The following is an 18,702-nucleotide window of genomic DNA, read 5'->3' on the forward strand; positions in this document are numbered from 1 at the left end:
AATTCAACGTCTTTCTCCAAGCTTTTTAAAATTTCTTAAGTGAGGATAATGATTTTCACCTCACTGTGTTTTGTGGACACTAAAAACGATCCAATGAACCTAAAGTGCTTAGCAAAGTACTATAAATAAATATTTATTTTGTTATTACTTCAGCCCTCCCCTTCCTGTCCCAGAGTATCGAAATTCCGGTTCCACCTCTTGTTATGAAGCCCTTAGCGATTCCAGTGTCCGGAGCTGGTCTCGATTCCGTAGCTGTAGAGCTGGTTCTTGGAAATCAGCTGTTTCAACTTTGGGCTATTCCATTAATTGGACTTCTCCCCCCGCAGTTATGGGGCGGGGCTTGCTTGAGCTTTCCCACCAATCGCGGAAGCCGGAGGTGTGGCTTCCTCTTCACTTGTCCTGCCCCGCGGAGAGGAAGAAGTCAAGGCGGCACCAATGAGCTCACAGCTTGGGGAAAGCGTGGCAGTGTCGTGGTGCGCAGTTGAGAAGAGCGAGCGAGCTCTAAGGTTTCCCTGCGCATCTAATCCTCCTACAAGAGGGCGGGACGAAGCCGAGGGCGGGGCGGGACGTGCTGGTGCCGGAGTTCCCTCTGGGAACCGAAACCTTGATCCGAGCGACTAGAGAGCGGGGATTGAGACCCTAACCAGGTACGGACCCTGGGAGGTCACACAGGGGTGGGGGGTGGAGGTGTGAGTTCCTGCCTCCCAAGGGCAGCAGGCTCTGGGGACGACGCCCCTGAAGGGTCAGCTTCTGTCTCCAGGTTGAAATAGGAGCTGTTATCTGTTGCATCCTGGATCAACCCCCTCCTGTCTAGTCTAGCTCCCCAACCCTAATGTCCCCCTCCCAAAACTCCCCTACAGCCTCGAGAACTGGAATTTGGCATTGTTGCATTGGTTCAGTGTCTTAGCCATCGCATTTACTCTCTAGTCTGTTGTTTTTTTTTTAAAGACAAAGAAAACAGGTTTTTCAGATGTTTACTTGCATTTGCCTAAAACTCCATGACTTGAACAGCAGCTTGTAATGTCTTTTACTGTTTTTTTTTTAAATTTAATTTTATTAAATTAGTTTCGAGTACACAGTACATTGGTTAGACATTTATATAGTTTATAAAAGGATCCCCCTAATTGCTCTTTCTCTCTTCTGGCTCTTGGTCTCTGTTTTTTGATCCTTACAAAAATAAAAATCAATGTCTAAGGTTAGATATGATTTAATATACTTATTTGTTATGTTAAAAAGTATAAGACACAGAAAGGGGAAACTATTTGCCTAAAGTCACATACAAAATAAAGATTCTCTGCCCAGCCTACTTGGCGACAGGCAAAAACCAGTTTTGAGTGAAATTTCTGGGTCTCTCACAAAGTCAATAATCCACACGAAGAATCAGAGATAGAAGGAGGTCTTAAAAGTGTCACAACCAAAGAGACTGAGTGACCCCTTATACAGCATTTAAACATCTTCAAGAATGGAGCTCCTCTGTCATATATGGAGAGCAGTTTATTGGGTATACCTTATCTCCAAGGAGGTTTCAGTCCCTGATGAAGCTTTGAGGCCAACAGGGATTATGCTGAAATAAATGCTTAGTACCCACACTGACCTTTAAGTGCTCCAACATGAACTAATACAGACACAAATTTATTGGAGGAGATAGATGAAATAAAAAAGGTGGAAATATCATTAATGTTTATTGGAGATGAATGATGGGGACATGGATGATCCTTATACCCAGCCATAAGTCTTCACTCTATTTTGGTGTGTGTTTGAAAATTGCTGTTAAAACAAAAAGGCCCACATATTGGAGCTCTTACATAGTACTCCCGGGAAGACTATGTATCAAACCAATACTATTGGTTACTTCTGGAGAAGAGAGGAAGGAACCAAGATTGGGAGTGGGGTCAATGTAGACACAGTCCCCTCTTTTTTTCTGTATCTTTTTAAAATCTGCATAATTAAAAAATGTTAAATTTGTAATTAACAATCATGAGATTGTGGATGATTTAATCCAGCAAAATTTCCAGTTGAGACTCTATATCCTTTAGACTCTATGTCCCAAATGGCACAGTGGGAGATGCTGCAGAATCTTGACAGCCCATTTCAGGATCAGCTGCACCAGCTCTACACAAATAGCCTCTTGCCAGTGGACATTCGACAGTACTTGGCTGTTTGGATTGAAGACCAGAACTGGTGAGGCCCTCAAGAATTTGGGAGGGTGGTAAGGAAAGTGGTTTCTTTCTTCTGAGTACCACCCCAACCCCCCCGCCCCGCCCCAGCATCTTGGAGACACCAAGGGCAGGAAGGAGTTGGAAAGCCTCAAGACAGTAACAACCCTGCAGCGATACTAATCTTTGTCCTTCATTGTCTCTAGGCAAGAAGCTGCACTGGGCAACGATGATTCCAAGGCTAACATGCTATTCTTCCAGTTCTTGGACCAATTGAAGTATGAGTGTGGCCGCTGCAGCCAGGACCCTGAATGCCTGTTGCTACAGCACAACTTGCGAAAATTCTGTCGTGACATTCAGGTACTTGGAAGAGCTGGGAATAACAAAGTAGGTGTAGGAGCTGAGTGTAGAGAAGTACAGTTTAGGGTATGGAACAGGACCTGAAGGTGCAAAAGGACAGGGGCAGATCTGGAGAAGGAGGTACAGAGTCTGGACTTAAGGAATCACTGGCAGAGAGAAGAGCGATGTTTATATGATATGACCCTATTAGGAAGAGGTTATGGTTTGGGGATCAATGGTAAAGGGGAAAGGGCTAGGGACCCTGAAGGAGGGGCAGGTACTGGGGTCACTGGTGGGAAGGTTCATTAAAGGCAGTTGAATTCAATCAATACTTTCTCTTTTCCTACTGCAGGCCCTTCCCCAGGGCCCTACCCAGTTGGCTGAGATGATATTTAATCTCCTTCTGGAAGAAAAAAGAATTCTGATCCAGGCTGAGAGGGCTCAGTTGGTGAGAAAAATTTGATGGTGATATTTAAAATTCCTGGAATAGATAGGGACCATGGAAAGGACTCAAGAAATTTGTCTCAGAATAAGACCCTCTCCCCACCCTCACCACCCCATAGCCTGTAGTATAATTTCAGGCCTGGATTTCAGAGTTGAATATGTCCAGAGCTTCTTATTTCAGGAGCAAGGAGAGCCAGCCCTTGAAGTACCTGTGGAAAGCCAGCAGCCTGAGATTGAATCCCGGATCCTGGAATTAAGGGTTATGATGGAGGTTGGTAGATGTGGCAAGAGTCAGGGTGAGCAGGACTTAGCCTGCCTCTTCTCACAGAAGCAGCCTCATCTGGGTCTCATCTCTACTGTAGAAGCTGGTGAAGTCCATCAGCCAACTGAAAGACCAACAAGATGTCTTCTGCTTCCGATATAAGACCCACATCTCAGGTAGGAAGCACATCGAGGGTATGGGAGAAAGGTGCCTGCTGGAAGGCCAAGGGTGAAAGAGAGCAAAAGGGAAAAGCCCCAGTAAACAGTAATCACCTTTGGCTACACCTTGCTGGCTGCAGTCCTGCTGCCATGCAAAGCTAGAAATACCAGGGTATATTGGGGAGGTTGGACTAGAGGTGTGGCTGAGGGACAGCTAGTGAATGTTGGAGGAGATGCTTGGGAAACTACCTTAGCAGATTGAGTGGACTTCTGATTCAAGCATGACCATTCAGAATTCACCTGAGGGCCCAGCGGTGCCTGTGCTTTGCTTGGTTCCCCTTCCTCTCCCTTCAGAATTCCCCCCTCCTGACTCTGATTGAGGAAGGCGAGGGGAAGGAGCCCTAGGTCTGAGCACTTGTCTCACTCCTGCTTCTGCCATCCAGTGAAAACACCTTCTTTGGACCCCCATCAGATCAGACACCAGCAGCTTCTGCAGGAAACTCTCAATGAACTGGACAAAAGGAGAAAGGTGGGAGGCAGAGGACCGAGGGAGTGGGCAGCAGGGAACTGGGGAAAATGAGGGACTTGGGAGCTCTGGCCTCTTTGCTTTGGCTTCTTTGTCCCTTTATCCCTATTTGTCTGGTAGTGGGTGATGGTGATAGGTGCTCAGCACACACTTCGTGTCTTTCCTAGGAGGTGCTGGATTCCTCCAAAGCACTGCTAGGCCGATTAGCTACCCTAATCGAACTACTGCTGCCTAAGTTGGAGGAGTGGAAAGTCCAACAGCAGAAAGCCTGCATTGGATCCCGTGAGGATGGAGGGTTGGAACTTCCCCAGCTAGAAAAGTGGTGAGAGGCATTTCCCTGCCCTCCTGCTCCCTCAGCCCTAGTCCTAGCCACTCTCCTGTGCTTTGTATGTTGTAATGTCCTGTATATGGCAAGAGGTATTGCTCTTCTTAACCTCTGCTCCCCAGGATGATCCCACCTCCCTTATCCGACTGCAGCTCTTCATTCTCATTACTCAAAACTCTTCCTTTTTAATCACCTGAGAAACATGTTTTCTACTTTTTTGTGCGTGCAATGAATATAATGCAAAAAAAAAAATTACTTATTACTTTATTATCCAGATGTAGCTACTGAATATTATTAAAAATTGAATCATACTGTTCATACTATTTTGAGACATGTGGGCTTGCTTTTTTTTTTTTTTTTACTTAGCACTATGTTATAGTATTTACCCATGTTACTTTTAATGGCTACATCATAGTTCTTTGTATGAAGGTAACAATTTAGTTAATTAACTCATTTTGGACATTTGGTTTTTAATTTCTTGCTATTTTTTCCAGTAAACTTTTTATTTTATATTTATTGTGATGTAGAAAAAAGGAATGTGTCCTTCGACATACTTGAAAAATACCTACTGTTTTAAATATTTTTTCATGAGGAAATTCAGTATAATTTGAACTCAATACACTTGAAAATAAGTGTATTGAGTTCCAGGTACAGAATCAGTATTAAAATTTTCCAAAAACTTCATAGCTACATCTTTACATTCCTAATTATTTCTGTGATGTAAGTTGCCAGAACTAGTATTCCTGGGTTAAAGTATGTACCTTTCCTTGCTAGTAGTGATGGTGTTATTGTGTTGATTCCTTGTTTCATTGTTTTTAATAGAAAGAGCAGTATTACTTTTTCTGATTATTAATGTATACCAATTGAAAGACCTATGCATAATCTGATCATGCAGAAGTACTTATGCATTTGCATACTTTTTCCAGATTTTCCCTATATGTATACACAAATATACACCTATTTTAAACAGAAGGCAAATCATATATCTGTACTATCTTGTAATTTTTAAATTTTTAATTAATATTTTTGGATATTTTTCATGTTAAATATTTGAGCCCGTATCATTATTTTTAATGGTTGCAAAGTGTTTCATGATATAAATATGCCAAAATTTATATACTTAATTATTTCTAATTTTTCTATTACAGATACCAAAGCTATGAATTTCCTGATACATTTGTCTTTGTCCATTTGTCTGATTATTTCCTTAGGCTATATCTTAGAAATGGAATATTGCAAAATATATGCACATTTTTTGATGCTTTTAAAAAAATAGTTTCGGTTTATCCCAGTCTCTTTGCTTACATGTGGTATATGATTGTTTTTCTGTCACCACATTGCCTACTATTATAATTTTTTTAATAGAGACAGTTAAGTATAGAAGTCAGAAGTATAAATTGTGCAGTCAGACTGCCTGGGATTACATACAACTTCATTCTCATTCCTTACTAGTTTTATGACCTTGAGCAAGTCACTTAACTTTTCTGTGCCTCAGTTTTGTCATCTGTAAAATGGGGATAATAATGGTACCTACCTAATAAGATTGTTGAAAGGATTATATGGATTAATATGTACAAAGCACTTCAAATAATACATAGCAAGGCATCGTATGTAAGTTGGCTTTATTATGTTAATTAATCTTTTATCAGTTCTATATGTGAAAGTGACTTAGATTTTTACTTTTCTATTATGAATCATGTCGAATAAGCAATACTTCCTGGATTCCTTTTTTTTTTTTTTTTGTCTCAATCAGTTTTTAACTCTCTACATAGTTCAAGTGGAGCTCTTAGAATCTGGAAGCTCCAGGAAACTCATGGATTCTCTCTCCCTTGGATTCTCTCACTCAGGTTCACAGATGGAGCAAAGCTATTGTTTCATCTGCGGCAGCTGCTGAAGGAGCTAAAAGGATTGAGCCACCTGGTTAGCTATCAAGATGACCCTCTGACCACAGGGGTGGACCTGCGGGAGGCTCAGGTTACAGAGTTGCTACAGCGTCTGCTCCACAGGTCTATAGGCTGGGGAGGAACTCCTAGGTAGCGCAGAGGGAGGGAACAAGGGGAGCCATTCTTATAGCTGCTGAGCTATATATTCTCTCTACATCTCTCTTCCCAGAGCCTTTGTGGTAGAAACCCAGCCCTGTATGCCTCAAACTCCTCATCGACCCCTCATCCTCAGGACTGGGAGCAAGTTCACTGTCCGAACAAGGTTGGCATTTCAGAACTCATTCCTGCTTCCTTTTTCTAGTTCTGGCACAGTTCATTTTCTGGCTTTACAGATCTTTCCACTCTTGGCTGTTTCTTCTCTCTTTTCCACTCAATAAACCTGTTTCTTTTAATCTCATCCCTTATCTTTTTCAAAAACCGGGTGTTATCCAGGATATTGAAGTTGACCACTATCTCCTATCTATCTCCCTTTTCCCCAGGCTGTTGGTGAGACTCCAGGAAGGCAATGAGTCACTGACTGCAGAAGTCTTCATTGACAGGTAAGTTGGAGTAGGTGAAGGATGGGACCAAGGAATGACCAGTGGCTGATAGGGCAGAGGAGACACCTTCTCTTCACAGCGAGGCCCTGGGGCTGTGTTCTTCCCCCTCTGTTCCTACCTCATAGAAATAATAACTCGTCCCTTTCGTTGAGCATTTACTGTGTGACACGCAGCTTGTCAGATACTCATTTAATTGTCTAGGAACCCCATGTGTTAGATATGATCAATGCACCAATCAGATGAGGAAACAAACTCAGAAAAATGGTGTCTCTTGCGCAGGGCCATATAGCTAGTGAACTGCAGATTTGGGTTTCAACCCAGGTTGTTTTTCTTCCCAATGATTTTTTTTTTTATATTTATTTCCAGGAATTCTCTTCAGTCACAAGGGTAGGTATCTGACAAGATGCTATGAATATTTGTGTACTACATGACCCATACAACCACATGTGGCAGCCCTGATGGCACCAACTAGAGGGATGTTGATTTGAGTGGAGTATGGGCAGAGGGAGAAGGGGAAGTCTGAAATGAATGGAACTTTTATTATTTTCCTGCTGAGTTTTTAGAATAACTCTGCTCCTGTCCTCATATATCTTCTTTCTCCGGGAATAGCTTCCGGAAGTTCAATATTCTGACCTCAAACCGGAAAACTTTGACCCCTGAGAAAGGACAGAGTCAGGGCTTAATTTGGGACTTCAGTTACCTGGTAAGAAGGGTAATTTAAGTTTCTAATCCAATGGAACAGGCTGGGGGAAGTCCTGAGGGTAAAATGGGCTCTGGGACGCTGAGGTCCCTCTGGTATTCTCTCTTCTTCTCCTCAATTCACAGACTCTGTTGGAGCAACGTTCAGGTGGTTCAGGGAAGGGCAACAATAAGGTAAGGACTGGACAGAGGATTGAGGGGTAGGAGGAATGTACCAAAGGGTCCTCTGATCACTGTGTCTTTGGCTGTCCCAGGGGCTGCTGGGTGTGACAGAGGAACTGCACATTATCAGCTTCACAGTCAAATACACCTACCAGGGTCTGAAGCAGGAACTGAAAGTGAGTAAAAATGGAGGGCAGGGAGAGATGAAGCAGATTTGGGAGAACACATAAGGAGGGGTTAAACAGAAGCCTCTCAGGGTGAGGTATTATTCCTTGCCCCTACCAAATGTCTACAGCTGGAATCAACACAGCCTCCTCTGTGATTCCTGTCTTCTCCCCAGACAGACACCCTCCCTGTGGTGATTATTTCTAACATGAACCAACTCTCAATTGCCTGGGCCTCAATTCTCTGGTTCAATCTGCTCAGCTCAAACCCCCAGGTAAGAGCTGGGGCCAACAGATGAAGGGTGGTAAGGAGGGGTGTGGAAGCTTGGTGTGAGGGTGCTAACTTCTGAGCCATCTGCCTTCCTCCCACCCCTGCAGAATCAGCAGTTCTTCTCTAGCCCCCCTAAAGCCCCCTGGAGCTTGCTGGGCCCTGCTCTCAGTTGGCAGTTCTTCTCCTACGTTGGTCGAGGTCTTGACCAGGACCAGCTTAATATGCTGAAGGACAAGCTGTTTGGTACAGACTTTCTGTTCTTCCAGCCCCAGTCCTCTGTCCTTTTCATCCCAAGACCCCCGGTCTGTCTCCTTCCATTATCTGAATTGTCTGTCTGCCCACAGAGCAGAAGTCTAAGAATGAGGGTGCGTTGTTGTCCTGGGCTGACTTTACTAAGGTAACTCTGGACCATTAGATTCCAGTCCCTAGTCAAAACACGTGCCCCTCCCCCATCCTCACACAAGGGGCAACTCCGCATCTCTTCCTGCCTTTCCATTCCTCCTTCAGCGAGAGAGCCCCCCTGGAAAGCTACCATTCTGGACATGGCTGGACAAAATTCTGGACCTGGTACATGACCACCTGAAGGATCTCTGGAATGATGGGTAAGGCCTTGGTCAGCCTCTCCCCACCTCACCCTGGCCCAGCTTCCCTTTTGAGCTTGAGAGTGTACTCTGTGCGCCCCCATGTGGCAAATAGAGCAAAAACTAGTGCAAGGTCACACTCCCTCACATTTTTTTATACCAGTTGAACTATTAATTAATTTATTTATTATGGTGGCATTGGTTAACAAAGTCTAATAAATTTCAAGTGTACAATTCAACAGTAAGTCATATATATATATATATTGCATTGTGTGTTTACTGCCCATAGTTAGATTTCTTTCTGTCACCCTCACATTTACAATACCAGTTGGAGCCAGTATTCATCAAGCATCTACTGTGTGTCCCAGAGCCTGCTGAGTACATTCATGAATGTAATCTCTCATATAATCCTACTCATTGGTGGGTATTGCCATCCTCATTTCAAGTGAGGAAGCTGAGGCTCAGAGAAGTTAACTTACCCATGGGGCTCAGCTGGGATTTGAACCCAGATGGGATTCTGACCCTAACCCTATGTTCTTTCTGTTACACTGTCTGCCCATTTGTACAGCACTTTGCCTTTTACAAGGTGCTTTTTATATATGTGACCTCACTGAATCTGCACACACATCTCTTCTAACCCTGGGAAGTAGATGTTGTTAGTAAAGTGAAGTGACTTGGCCACAGTGGAACAGTTTGCAAGTAGCAGAACCAGGGCCAGAACTTGGCACTTTCTCCCTATCCAGGGAAGCAGTGGGGGGCAGGAAGGCAGGAGGGCCTCACAGCTGCCTTCTCTGCTCTAGACGCATCATGGGCTTTGTGAGCAGGAGCCAGGAGCGCCGGTTGCTGAAGAAGACCATCTCTGGCACCTTCCTACTGCGTTTCAGTGAAACATCGGAAGGGGGCATTACCTGCTCCTGGGTGGAACACCAGGATGATGGTCAGCTGCTCTGCTCTGCTGTCCCTACAGCCTCTCTTTTCTGTTCTTCTGCCTGCCCTTGATTTCCCTGGCTCTCTTCTGAATCCCTTGCAGGTCTGGGGTTGGGCAGCCAGGGTGGGGAACACCCAGGCTCGGCCTCTTCCCTCAAGCCTGCCTGTTCCTACATCCACTCTCCAGATAAGGTGGTCATCTACTCTCTCCAGCCCTTCACCAAGGAGGTGCTTCAGTCACTCCCGCTGACCAAAATCATCCGCCACTACCAGCTGCTCACTGAGGAGAACATACCAGAGAACCCATTGTGCTTCCTCTACCCCCGAATCCCCCGGGATGAGGCTTTTGGGTGCTACTACGAGGACAAAGGTGAGGGTCATTAACTTACTTCCCTGGGAGATTGCAAGGATTCTCAGGCATCTACAAACCCAACTCCTTCTTTCCAAACATGGGAAAACCAACATCCAGAGAAGTTATGAAATTTGTCCATGGGACACTGCTAGTTAATTAGGAGATGTGACCATAGGGACCATGTGCACCAGGGCACCCCTTGGGCTGTGTCCAATCCCCTGACTTTTCCACCTTCTGTGTGTGTTTCCCACAGTTAATCTCCAGGAACGAAGGAAATATCTGAAACATAAGCTTATTGTGGTCTCTAACAGGTGAGCTATGAACTCTTCAGCCATCCTCCCTAGTACTTTTGACTAACATAGTGACCTGAACCTTCCCAATTCCAGGCTCTCTGGCCTTCTCTCCTACTGACCCAGACTCTCCAGCCCTCTAGGTTTTTCCTACTCTTCTAGTCTCTCACCTTTCTGTTTTCTCACTGCCATCTTTAAGTTGTCTCCACAGGAGTTCCCTGATAATAATAGTCAATGATGTTAATGGGCGTCTACTTGATGCCAAACATGGTACTAAATACTTTTAGGACATTTTTTTTTTTTTTCATTTAATCCTATGAGAAGCCATCTAAATGAGTAATGCTGACAGCTACATTTAATGAAAGTTTATTATGTACTATGCATTGGGCTAAAGCTTTGTGTTCATTTTCTCACTTATCGAATCTTCATAGCAGTCCTGTGAGGCAGACACTAATATTACTGTTTTCAGCTGCGGAAACTGAGGTTTACCATAGTGAAGTGGTATGCCTAAGGCACATGGCTACTAAATGGTCCAGATCTGTCAGATTCCAAAGCCCTGCTTTTAACCATCCTACTGACTCTCAAGTATTAAGTATTGCTGTTCCCATTTACAGGTGATAAATCTGAGGCTCAGAGAGGTTAGGTAACTTGTCAAAGGTTACATAGCTGGTAAATTATAGGATTCAAACTCTGGTGAGCCTAACTTTAAAGCCTGTGCTCTTAAGCCCTATGTTCTTTTGCCTTAGACTAGAGAGGTAGCCTCCATTTGTTCCACCATTCCCCACTTTACCTTCACAGCTGAGCCCTGTCCCTTTGTCTGTATTGGGGTATCCAGACAGGTAGATGAGCTGCAGCAACCACTGGAACCTAATCTGGAGCTAGAAGTGGAGTCATCAGAGCTGTACCCGGGGCTGGCACCAGAGCCAGACCCAGGGCTAGGCCTGGAGTTAGAGCCATTGCTGGAGGCAAGGCTGGATCTGGGATCACCACTGGAGTGCATGCTGGAGCCCACACCAGGCACAGTATCACAAGGAATGTCAGAGCTAAACCTGGGACCAGAACTGAAGCTGGAGCCTATTTTACAGCCTATTTCACAGCCGGTGCCAGAGCCAGATTTGCCCCATGATCTGGAACACTTGAACACTGAGGAGATGAAAAGTAAGTGATGAGGTGGGGCTGGGGAAAAGGGTATACATTCTCTTTTCCAGTTCTCCTCCCTCACCCATTACAGAAAATGCCCAGATCTAAGCTTCTCATTGGAGGGGCGGGTCATTTCCTCATGATTCCTTTTATTAGGAAATGTACACACCTCCGCCTGCCCCACTTATGTTCTCCCTCATGCCCTGTCCAGGCCTCTGCGGCTATCCTCCCTCACTTTCCTTGCTTGATTGGAAACTCCTTGCCTAAGATCAAGGCCTGACTTCTTTCTTTGGATTACCCAGTCTTCAGAAACAGTATGAATATTGAAGAAATCATGCCAAATGGAGACCCACTTTTGGCTGACCAGAACACCATGGATGAGGCCTACATCCTCCACCCAAGCCATTTCCACACAGAAGGACCCTTGATTCCTTCCGACTATTAGTAACTACATTTCTTCGGTTCTTTCCATGTCTTTTATCCCTCCGATCCCCCACATCGTGATGTCGCTCTCCAAGGATAGGAAATCAGGCATGTGCCCCTTCTTAGCTGGGTTTACCCTGTGATATGAGAGAGAAAAGCATAATATGGGTAAGGAAGGGGCACCAATGAATCAGAACAGATGTTGTTCTTATACCTAACTATGATTCTGAAAGCTGCCTGCTGTACTGGGAGGCATAGAAGTTCTGGGAGCAGGCCAGGACAGTTAGGAGGTACTTAGAGGGCTTAGGGCAGTTGCTTCTTTCCAGTGTGAAAGGATTTCAGCATTTTAATAGCTGGTAAGACTAATCTGGTGCCTACCAGCATTTGCCTTTAGTGGGAAACAGACACATGATAGGGTTCCATTTTTTTTCTGATTCCCTCATGCCTAGGATAACCTTTTCCGTTCTTCTTCCCCTCTCTCCTGACTCAAGTCCTAAAAAACTAAATTTCCTCTTTTCCTGCAGTGAGAGCTTTCTGCCTCAGCCACAAGGTGACGCTCCCTTCTGAGGAAGGTAGTAGGAGGTAGATATCCTCTTTTTACCAGTCTCTTCCCTTGCCCCCCAAACTGGCCACACCCATTCCTCCCCAGAAAAATGATCCTGCTAAGCAAATGTGCCTGTGAAGCTTTGCACAATAACTTATTCTGCCTAGTCTCCACTTCCCCAACGCTTCAGAGACAAATCAGTCCTAGAAACCAGAGATGGTAGGGTTGCTGGGAATTTAGAAATTGCTTTGTATAGTTATTGTATAGAATTTGGTATTTCTACAGAGGAAAAGAAGCCCTGGGTCTTAGATATTTCTCTATTAAGATATTATTCCCTATCTTTTGTATAATATATTGTTTACTGAAAAGAGGTTTCTATTCCTTGAGTATAGACTTGGGCAAAGATCAAGTTTCTGGGACTTAGAACCTTGAGGGTTTATTATGGGGTTCTGGACAACCTCACACCTTAGCCATTCCCAGGGAATCCCAGGACAACTGCTATTGCTCTACGATGTGCTTCTAGTATAACTTGAGATATAAATGAAAATAAGGTCCTGAACACGTGGCTGTTTCCTACCTGATATGTTAGAGGAATGGTCCTATTCAGAAAGAGGCCTTTCTGAGCATAAGTGGCTAATAAACTTTGTGCTGACCTGGAAGTGTTTCCTCTCTGAACTTCTTTGCTCACAAAGACTAATATCCTTAGATACACAAGCAGGCCATGTAGGATCGAGGTTAGCAAATCAAGTCTTCCACCCACCCCATTATGCCCTTTTTGTGATGTTTCTTCTTCTTACCTGGCTCTTTAGAGTGGCCTTTCCTAACCCTTAGATTCTTCTGGGGAGGCTGTAAGCTATATATGAATTGGGGGAAAGGCTGAGTAGTTATATAACTAGACCATTATCACTCAGTTGGTGGCAAAAGCCAAGCTATAAACCTGCGTCTGTCTGACTCTAAAGCCCATGCCTTTTTGATTTTGTGACAATGGAGAAAAGGAAGGGAAATAATCACTAATCCCTTAGTGTTCCCCTTCAACTGGGTAATCAAACTCCCTTCTGAAAGGGCCCACAGATGTCTTAAGGGAGAATCCCATTAGTTTGGGGGATTTACTTTTATCTTCCTGGACTGCCCTTCCTGCTCAAATGCCTGACTTTTGATCCTATAGTGATCATGATTCCTTTGGCCAAATACACTGTTGGTCAAGAAAACAGGGAAAGAGGCACTGGGAGCAAGAGAGGGGCCCCACTTCCTAATCTCAACCCCTTGTAATCCCATTCATCTCATTTAGCCATGCAGGGATCATGACCAAAAAGATCTGTTACTCTATACACCAGAAAGTCATAAGGAAATACCCCTTCCACTGTAGCTCTGCTGAGTAGAAAGATGCATTTTATAGTCCCTTGGCCCTATTTTTTCATTGTTTCTTTTTCCAAACCAAACCTAGAAATTAGACTCAGATATCCACATAAATACATTTATTGAAAAAAGTGCATAATTCAATATAAATATAATAAATACTTCTCTCCAAACTGCTGCCAAATTCCAAAATTTTCCCTTTTCATCTAATAAATACTCAACATGTCCTAGGTCAGCATTATAAGTCAGTTGGTATTGGTAATTTTTCAATACATGCAAGTCCATTAAAAGTAATGGACTGATTCACTTGTTGGCTCACAGGTGCCATGGCTGATAAGTTCTGATAAGTTCATCTTTGCATTGCTTAGCCATGGAGATCTGGGTGCCATCCTTAAGCTACTGGCTTTAGGGGCTCAGGGCTGCTGCTCCATGGGCAAAGACCCGGGCAGCTATAGCCACGAAGGCCTGGAGGCTGCGAAGAATCTTGAGGCGGAGAAGGAGGCGCTGCCATGGTTGGCTAGGACTGGGGCTTGGAGTCTGCTCAGTCTCCCAGTGGTGCCCCTCAGGCTGAAAGGACAGGACACAATTAGAAAGGACTCTAGATTCTTCACCACCCAGTCTGTCAGAGACTGCAAGCCACCAACCTCCAGACTCCTAATTCATACCTGCAAGAGTTGCCTGAGACCTAAAAGGGAGGCGTGAAGCTGGATCACAGGGCCACTGGAGAGCAAAGAAGGCTCTCCTGTGAAAATGTCTGAGCTTAGCAGCCTCTCGTAAAAAACCAGGCCCTGGTGGATCCTTTCCAAGCAGGACTGGGGAGAAAAGAAAGCAGTGAGAGAAAATGGATAACCTCTTCCCACTTCATTCACCAAAGATCCATGCAGTTCTTTGCCATTCTTAGACACTACTATGATCTGAATGTTTGTGTCCCCATAAAATTCATATGTTGCGATCCTAACCCTTAATGTGATGTCAGGAGGTGGGGCCTTAGGGAGGTGATTAGGTCATGAGGGTGGAGCCCTCATGAATGGGATTAATGCCCTATAAAAGAGACCCAGGGAGCACCCTAGCTCCTTCTGTCATATGAGGATACAATGAGAACTCTGCAACCTGGAAAAGGGCCGTCACCCACTCATACTGGCACCCTGATTTCCTTGGGTATGGACCTGGAGATTTACTTCTCACAGTCACCAGAACTGAGAAATTTCTTTTGTTTATAAACTACCCAGTCTGTGGTATGTTGTTATAACAGCTTGAATAGACAAGGACAAATAGAACTTTTACTAATTCACCATCACCATGCCAAGATATGTCCCCTCTTCCTTGTGGCCCAGCCTCATCTTAGTACCTGACTGTTGTCGCTGAGACCTTGAGGATCACAACCATCCTCACACTGGATATGGGGGACATCATTTGTAGTCTCGTCATCTCCCTCTTCTCTTGGTAGATCCTGGAATGGAGGAGAGGTTGGGAAGAGAGAAGAAATAAGATATGTAATTTGAACTCCACCTGAACCCTCAGGCCCATAACTTTCCCAGGAGCCCTAACCCTCTAGCTTCCACCCAAGGCCACAGTCTTCCACTGCAGCCTTGGAGAGCTTGGAGAGACTCCTGTTTGGTTCTAGAGGCTGCCGCTCACCACATGTCCCATCAGTGGATGTGCACTCCAGGCCAGTGTGCAGAGCTTCTGTGAGAGCTGCTGGCACTGAGCCCAGGCAGGGCTGCTGCTTTCGGGCACAGCCCGGCCCAGAGCAGTGTAGGCCAGCAGTAGCAGCAGCATCACAGCTCTACTCCCCAGCATCTCGGTGCCTGTTTCTCAAGTTTGGCTGGCTCTTTGCCTTGCACCAGTCCCTGTGGAATCTCTGCCCACTTCCCCTTGCTCTGAGCTTGAGTCTTTGTCCTGCGCGTTTCTGGTTTGGTTCCCTCCGTTCACCGAGGTTCTGAGCTGCTTCTCTTGTTTTTCTCCCCTTGTCTCCGAGTCTTTTTAAGGTCCCTGCATTGTAACACCCTCCCTTTATACTAGCAGGTGACTCAACAGCAGGTGGGATTCCCCTCCCTGCATCATTCCCCTCCATGGGGAGCCCAGGTATGCAGCCTCAGTTCCAGGGGAAATGACTCGTGTGGTTGCTGTGGCTGGAGGCCTGGGATGGGAACATATGTGTAATGCTCTCCAGGAATCGAAATGGCTATTGAAGCCTGTGTGTGGGGGGGAGTAACAAATATTTAAATGAATCTAGTCTCAAGTTCCTTCCTGTTTAACCTTTTCCTCATCTTTTTGCCTCTCAAAACTATAAACCACCCACCCCCGACCCGAAACCTAATTTCCTCACCTCCTCCTGCCTGAGGAAAAACCAAAACAGAAGCATTCATTTATCTCCCAATGACATGGCAAGCTCAGTTTGGAATGAAGTATGATTTCCACCAGATGTCCTCTATCTAAAAATAAGGGGGTTTTTCTCCATTGAGAACAGCGTTATTTTAACTGGGAGAGAGAATGGACATGAAGGCACTCTGAGAACTAGGCAGCTATATAAAGTACTGTATAAAGTGTTACTGTTTCCTCATTTCAGGCCTCACTGTGGAGGGTAGGAGGGCTGTTGGAGGGAGGGAATTGTTGCTAAGAATCATCTGATTCTTCAGCCTTAGTGGTCCAAAGCTTCATGGGCTCTGTGGGATTCAGCTGTGGTTCCTTTGGGACACCAGTGTAAGCAAGGACTAGAAGTCCAGTTCAGATATTGCAGCTCCTACACCATGCATAAGAAGTCCAGGAGTTCTGGGTGGTTGAAGGTGCACAATGTCAATGACCCTGGCCAGTCCTTCAGCCTGTTGCATCCATGGGTAAAATCCGTTGACACTGATTTCACCACCCTCCCTGATGCAACATCCAGCTGAGAGTGTGAGGTTAGGCGTGGGAGTGGAGGGTGATCCAAATCTGGGGCTGCCCCAACCCCAGTGGAGGGTCCCAGGACAATTTGGACGTCAGAATGAGGCTATGGGTGACCACACAGATGGCTCCCAAAGCCTCCCCAAGAAGTTGACTCTATTCCTCTGAGAAACCCTTGACAGAGATCTCCCTTAGAATAACTCAAAACTGCCCAGTGAAACTTCTGATTCAAATATGACTCTCTGGTAAATCCACCCTTTGGATAAAACATTTCCAGCATCAGAGAGGTTATCTCAGTTTGATTGAGAAACGGTTGCCTCTCCCCACATACAGTGGATACACAAAATAAGGAAATTGCTGGTGGCATTGGAAGTAGGGGAGCTCACCTCACTTTTGTATAATGTGTCCTCTGCTTTCTCACTGCTGGTCCCCATTCTGGGATCCCTGAAGTATAGGAGATGAAAGGTGAAAAGGAGGAGGAGGAAGTGGAGCCCTGGGAGATGGGATAAAAGGACAAGGGTGAGCTGGAGGCATGGTGCTCTGCTGCTTTGTTTCACTTCCTGGTGCTTCAGCAGTTGGGTAGGAAGCAAGGTTGGTGGGGCAATTGTGGGACTGTTGTGTGGCAGGAACTACTTCCAGGACTACATCTGACCTGGAGCTGCAGGGAGTCCTTGATGTCAGCAGGGAGTCCTTGATGTCAGCAGGGCTTCAACCGTTATGCAAATCACACTCACAAGACATTCCTAAGCAGATTTTTCAATTGGATGCCCAGACTCCAAATCTAATTGAAGTTCTCCCAGGTGATTAATAATAATGGATAATATATATATGAGTCTCACTTTATGCCAAGTACTTGATCTAAGCACTTTTCATGTATTAACCCATTTAATTCTCGCAACAATCCAATGAGATAGGTACTATTATTATCCCCATAAAACAGATGAGGAAACTGAGGCACAGAGATAAGTAACTTGCCCAAGATCAGCTAAGTGGCCAGAATTCCAGTGCAGACAATCTGGCTTCCCATCCTGCATTCTCAATCGTTCCATTATTTTAGACACTATGAGGAGACACAGAGCATCTTTATAAAGCAGCTTTTAGCCAGGTATCTCTGGGTATCTCAGGCCCTGCATTCTCATGGATCTGTGAAGTTTTTCTCAATTTGACTGTCTGGTTCTTCCAGCACCAATCATTTTGCAAGATTTTAAATCTAGAGACCTGTGAAATCAGATTTGAGAGACCCTTCGAGTTGTTTTCTCTCAGTCAATGACTTCTGACCGAGATTAGGACCATGCTGAGTCCTGGAAGTCTAAATTCTGGGGTCTTTTTATGAAGGTCCAAGTACCAGTATTTACTGAGGGAAATGTATCTTCTGTGAGGAATTGTTTCTACCAAAGAGGCTCTCTATGTGGCCTTTAGAAACTGAGCTAAAGTGCCTTGGAGACATCTCACAACTTGGATCCATTCCAAAACAGTTAAAGCTCAGAGTTAAGGCCCCCAAATCCCTCCGAATAACTGTCGACGTTAAATTTGTAAGACTATAGGGAAAGCAAATGTCTCAATTTGCCGTGCTCCTGAGGGGTAATGTCCAGCTCCACGAACTAGGGGAATTTGACAGTTGAGGAGTCCTGTTCCCTGGGAATATCACCGGTGCCTCTGGGGAGGTCATAATCACAGATGGGAGTTTCAGATGGATGCTGTTAGAACAGTAGAAGATGCAGCTGCTTGGGTCGTGTTAGCATGCTGACTCCTGCTTCCTTCTTTTCTCGCCTATATCTGTAAATGACAGGAAATGCCAGCGAGTTTCGGGGGCAACAGGGTCAGCGGCGACGGAGTTGCTTACAAGAGCGCCACATAAAGAGGGTTTGGACTGAACCAGGCTGGGAATACCCAGCAGTCGATTCCTAGCAGTTTGCCTTGGGCGTCTCTTATTATAGTTTCTAAAGTTCAGAGAGCATGAAAGTTTGGTTTCCAAACTGGCATTCTCTAATGTAGTTCAACAAAAGTTTAAAAGGAAAGAGGTTACTTTCTAACAACATATGTTAAATACAACCAGGACTTGACTACATTTGTCCCTATCGGCGCGCCGTAACCCTTGTTTTTACCCAGAGCCGCCTCACTCTTCTCGCGGAGCCGTCTGCACTTGGCTCCTTCTGATTGGCTTAGGCGAGTCCAAATCCATCCCTGATTGGAAGCTGCGACTGAGAGTCCGCCTTCT

At 45.1% G+C, this 18,702-nt stretch overlaps 2 protein-coding genes across 9 annotated transcripts; one reads left to right on the forward strand and one right to left on the reverse strand.

Annotated features, from left to right (window-relative positions):
* Positions 1-527: 527 nt before the first annotated feature.
* Positions 528-12,904, forward strand: STAT2 (signal transducer and activator of transcription 2). 3 transcript variants are annotated; one of them, XM_036235753.1, is made up of 24 exons: positions 528-647; positions 2,037-2,181; positions 2,363-2,516; positions 2,848-2,943; positions 3,121-3,210; positions 3,302-3,377; positions 3,803-3,888; positions 4,053-4,207; positions 6,058-6,216; positions 6,323-6,415; positions 6,633-6,692; positions 7,059-7,079; positions 7,302-7,395; positions 7,518-7,565; positions 7,646-7,729; positions 7,894-7,992; positions 8,096-8,231; positions 8,333-8,385; positions 8,496-8,590; positions 9,313-9,506; positions 9,684-9,866; positions 10,102-10,159; positions 10,974-11,296; positions 11,581-12,904. In XM_036235753.1, exons 2-24 carry the CDS (start codon positions 2,042-2,044, stop codon positions 11,721-11,723), a joined length of 2,640 nt encoding a protein of 879 aa, XP_036091646.1. In that variant the 5' UTR covers positions 528-647; positions 2,037-2,041; the 3' UTR covers positions 11,724-12,904.
* An 801-nt stretch (positions 12,905-13,705) lies between these two features.
* IL23A (interleukin 23 subunit alpha) lies at positions 13,706-18,697 on the reverse strand. 6 transcript variants are annotated; one of them, XM_036235928.1, is made up of 5 exons: positions 18,590-18,697; positions 15,240-16,977; positions 14,950-15,051; positions 14,267-14,413; positions 13,706-14,168 (listed from the first exon to the last, which is right to left on the reverse strand). In XM_036235928.1, exons 2-5 carry the CDS (start codon positions 15,399-15,401, stop codon positions 14,007-14,009), a joined length of 573 nt encoding a protein of 190 aa, XP_036091821.1. In that variant the 5' UTR covers positions 15,402-16,977; positions 18,590-18,697; the 3' UTR covers positions 13,706-14,006. The 6 variants fall into 6 exon arrangements, with proteins under 6 accessions (XP_036091821.1, XP_016021229.2, XP_016021227.2 ...); XM_016165743.2 differs by having other exon boundaries at positions 16,871-16,928; positions 18,590-18,692; XM_016165741.2 differs by having other exon boundaries at positions 16,871-16,977; positions 18,590-18,691.
* Positions 18,698-18,702: the final 5 nt, after the last annotated feature.

The sequence above is a fragment of the Rousettus aegyptiacus genome, unplaced genomic scaffold (assembly GCF_014176215.1).
Source record: "Rousettus aegyptiacus isolate mRouAeg1 unplaced genomic scaffold, mRouAeg1.p scaffold_m13_p_2, whole genome shotgun sequence".
NCBI lineage: Eukaryota > Metazoa > Chordata > Mammalia > Chiroptera > Pteropodidae > Rousettus > Rousettus aegyptiacus.